Source organism: Alligator sinensis, unplaced genomic scaffold, assembly GCF_000455745.1.
Source record: "Alligator sinensis unplaced genomic scaffold, ASM45574v1 scaffold114_1, whole genome shotgun sequence".
NCBI classification, from domain to species: domain Eukaryota; kingdom Metazoa; phylum Chordata; order Crocodylia; family Alligatoridae; genus Alligator; species Alligator sinensis.
Window position 1 is genome coordinate 902,019 of NW_005842525.1, and position 3,562 is coordinate 905,580.

At 41.4% G+C, this 3,562-nt stretch overlaps 1 protein-coding gene across 1 annotated transcript in view; it reads left to right on the plus strand.

The window, feature by feature from the left end:
• Nucleotides 1-3,562, plus strand: part of NMT2 (N-myristoyltransferase 2) — a 35,273-nt gene that overhangs the window by 19,042 nt on the left and 12,669 nt on the right. The window contains exons 4-7 of the mRNA XM_025213364.1: nt 1,939-1,971; nt 2,405-2,523; nt 2,628-2,719; nt 2,817-2,933. Of these exons, the coding sequence (XP_025069149.1) occupies nt 1,939-1,971; nt 2,405-2,523; nt 2,628-2,719; nt 2,817-2,933 (361 nt within the window). The remainder of the gene's footprint in view (nt 1-1,938; nt 1,972-2,404; nt 2,524-2,627; nt 2,720-2,816; nt 2,934-3,562) is intronic.

The following is a 3,562-nucleotide window of genomic DNA, read 5'->3' on the forward strand; positions in this document are numbered from 1 at the left end:
AAGCCTCTTGTTGGGTTTTTTCTTTATATTGATCTGCTGTCTGTTAAAATACAGCTGCTGCATATATCCAAAAAAGACCTGTGACGTGGACAGTGGCTGGTTTCTTCCCCCTTTGTTTTCTTCCTGTTAAGCTGTAGCACTAATTCTAGGGATTCTTGTGTGTCAGCAAAGCTTGGAGGCTGCTCTTCTCCATTCTCTTGGTCATTGTAGTTCCCTATATGAGCACTCTGCCAGGGTATTGTCTGTATAGCTACTGCTATTTCAACTAGTACGTGTTCCCTTGCAGACTCCAATGTTATACAAAGAATGACCACAGGCTTGGTTCAGTGGCAAAGGCTTGGCCAGGCTTATTACCGACAGAGCACCTATGCACTAGCATGCTTGTCCAGCAGGTAACAAGGTGTTAGCCCTGGATGCTTGTAGCAATATAGGCGCAGCTCACATTTCCATCCCCTAGGCAAATTTTCCAGTTTCCAGTCCCTCATACACATGGATTAGAAATTTTCTTTACGTCAGGTATTTACTTAGAAAATGGTAACATCTCTACCAAATTATCCTCATCCTCCTGCCTCCTGTCATTATCATGTGTGTTCTGGACTCTAGCAAAGCCTTTATGTGAATTGTTGTATATTCACTGATCAGTGCTTGTATTAATCAGTACTACAGTGAGGACATAGCATTGCTGTCAGCAGTAGTTTTCAGAGACCTAACTGGAGCCACCTTTCCCGGTCCTGTGGGCTTGTCTACCCAGGTAATTTAGTGCAGAATAAACTAGGGGGTGAACTTAAAGTGCAGCAGCAATGCTCGCTAATTTTCCATATGGACACACTTATTTCCTACCAAGGTTGCTTTTCTGTAATACAGGTAATCTAGTTACATAGCTTAATCCACAGTGAGAATGCTATTGTGCTGTAAATTCATTCACCTCCTAGTTTATTTTGCAGTACCTTCATGGTATAGATCGGGGCAGGCAGTTATTTCGGGCGGCGGGCCACTTACTGAGTTTTGGCAAGCCATCGAGGGCTACATGACAGGCATCCAGGGGCAGATAAATATTAATTTTCTAGATTTTTTAGGGACCCCGCGGGCCGGATAGAATGGTCTGGCAGCCCACATCCAGCCCCTGGGCTGCATTTTGCCCACCTCTGGTATAGATGGTCCCTGATGCTGACACCCTTCCTTCACTGCAAAAGAAGTACCTGAGGATGCTGTACTGTCCATTCAGTTCTGTTTAAGAATTAAAACTGTGGTCATCTGTCACTTTCTGGGTGTATCTACACTTGTGCTTTACTGTGGGGTTGACTAATTAGCTCTGCAGTAAAGCGTCATAGTCTACACATGCGCCAGTATTACACTCAGTAGAGTAATAAATTCCATCATAAAATAGCACAGTCACAGTACTGTCTTACGGCGGAGTAATTATGTGTGATCAAACTTGCATGTAGACTGTGACAGGGGCTGGCTGAGGCAAGGGATGCTAAAGTGCAGGGGCTGCCTGCCAGCTAGCCCTGCACTGTAGCACCGTCATGCCCCAGCCTGCCCCTCTGCTGCCCAGGGCTGACCCCCCAGGTCTGCTTCACCCCGGCTCAGACTGCTGTGGCCCTGAGCACACATGTAAATGCTGTGCTTTGCACCTGAGTTTGAGTCAGTTTAAATGCTCATATAGATGCACCCACTGTCATATAATTCGTGTAAACATCATTGACCCATTAGAAATAATGTATTTCCTAATGTTGTTCAGCTCAGGAAGCCTTCTCCAGAGCCTGGCAGATAATGTGCAACTCCTGTCCAACAGAGGAAGAGGGGATCCCATTTTCAGCTTCTGAAGTTGTAAAGAAAGGCAGGATAACTCCGCATTAAGTGTCTAATAGATGGAACTGATTTTTTATTTTTTTTTTAATAGTGATACTTAAAATGAGTTTTGCATTTCCCCTGCAGCCTATCAAATGTCCTGGTCCTACAAACAGACATGTAAGTGAGTACTCCCACTGAGTTCCTATGTATTAGTGTTTGTAGGATCACGGCCATTGCTTATAAATCTCTGCTGAGGTACAACACACTTCTCTAAACAAAGCTACATTTTGTAGCTGGTTAAAAGCTATTTACATGCTAATAATTTGTTATTCATTTCTACTCTGCAAGCAAATAAATGATACCAACTTCAGTAGAAAGTCCTAAGCCTGTGTATATATGTGTTCTGCTGAGGTAGTGATACCCCATTTTTAGAGTTTTAGCCTATGGGAGTAATTTAAACTAATATTTTTATTTTAACATATTTAAGAGGCTTCACAGTCTCATTTCACAATTATCATAAATTATGTTACATGAAATTACTTTAAAAACAAATGTGGGGTTTTTTTTCAATGGCAATTTAATTCTTTTAATTTTCTCCCTTTTTATAAAGATGAAGTTATAACTTCTCATGGTGCAATTGAGCCAGATAAGGACAATGTCCGTCTTGAGCCATACTCTTTGCCACAGGGTTTTATGTGGGATACTTTGGACCTGAGCAATGCAGAAGTGGTAAGTAAAACATTCTGTAGGTATGTACAGAATCACTGATGCCATGTTCTAGTTGACATATATGGGAATAAATCTTTTCCTGTTTTTGATGTGTATTTTTTCAGCTAAAGGAACTGTACACATTGTTAAATGAAAATTATGTAGAAGATGATGATAACATGTTTAGGTTTGATTATTCGCCTGAGTTTCTCTTGTGGTAAGTAATACGTTCTAGCTACTGCTTCTAATGGATTGCATAGTGTTTCATACCTTCTTAGGCATTAATTTCTAATTATTTTTGTGTCTAATTCTAGGGCACTACGTCCTCCAGGCTGGTTACCACAGTGGCACTGTGGGGTTAGGGTGTCTTCAAACAAAAAATTAGTAGGATTCATAAGTGCTATCCCTGCCAACATCCGGATTTATGACAGGTAAATTGCCATACCTCCTTTGCATTTGTACAAATATGAATAACTATAAACAAATAATACACTTTAAATGATCTGTCACTGCTAGTGGGAATTCTCTGACTGAAACAAATGATTGCATCTGTCAATAAAGCAGCAGAAGAAACCTTTACACAGGTCTGAAATATTTTAGAAGAAAGCTTCCTGAACTCTTACAGTGATAATCAACTGTAAGCATATATCCACCTCAGAAGCTTTCTGCTGTTGGAAAGCATAGACAGGCTTGGGCATTCTCTAACCCTTTGGAAAGTATGAAGAGGATAGTCAGTCAGTTACAGTTCCTTAGCAAGGGTTACCTTGTTCACTTGCCCTCAAACACACTGTACTAATGTACATACATAAGCCTTTGCCCAACCCCCAGAGATAGTGTAGCTTTGCTCACTCAGCGTCAAGTCGCTAGCCGAATCCTAACACCATTCAGACATGGCAACAGTAGTTTGGGTCAGAAGCAGAGCATGAAGAGGAGCATGGCCTGTTTGAAGGTGCTTCTGCCAGCCTGGTAAGTTTGCATTCTAGACATAGACTGTTTGTTGAGTCAGAGCACTAGAATCATAAACTAAGTAGTATGAGCTGTGGTATTTTTTCTCTTTCCC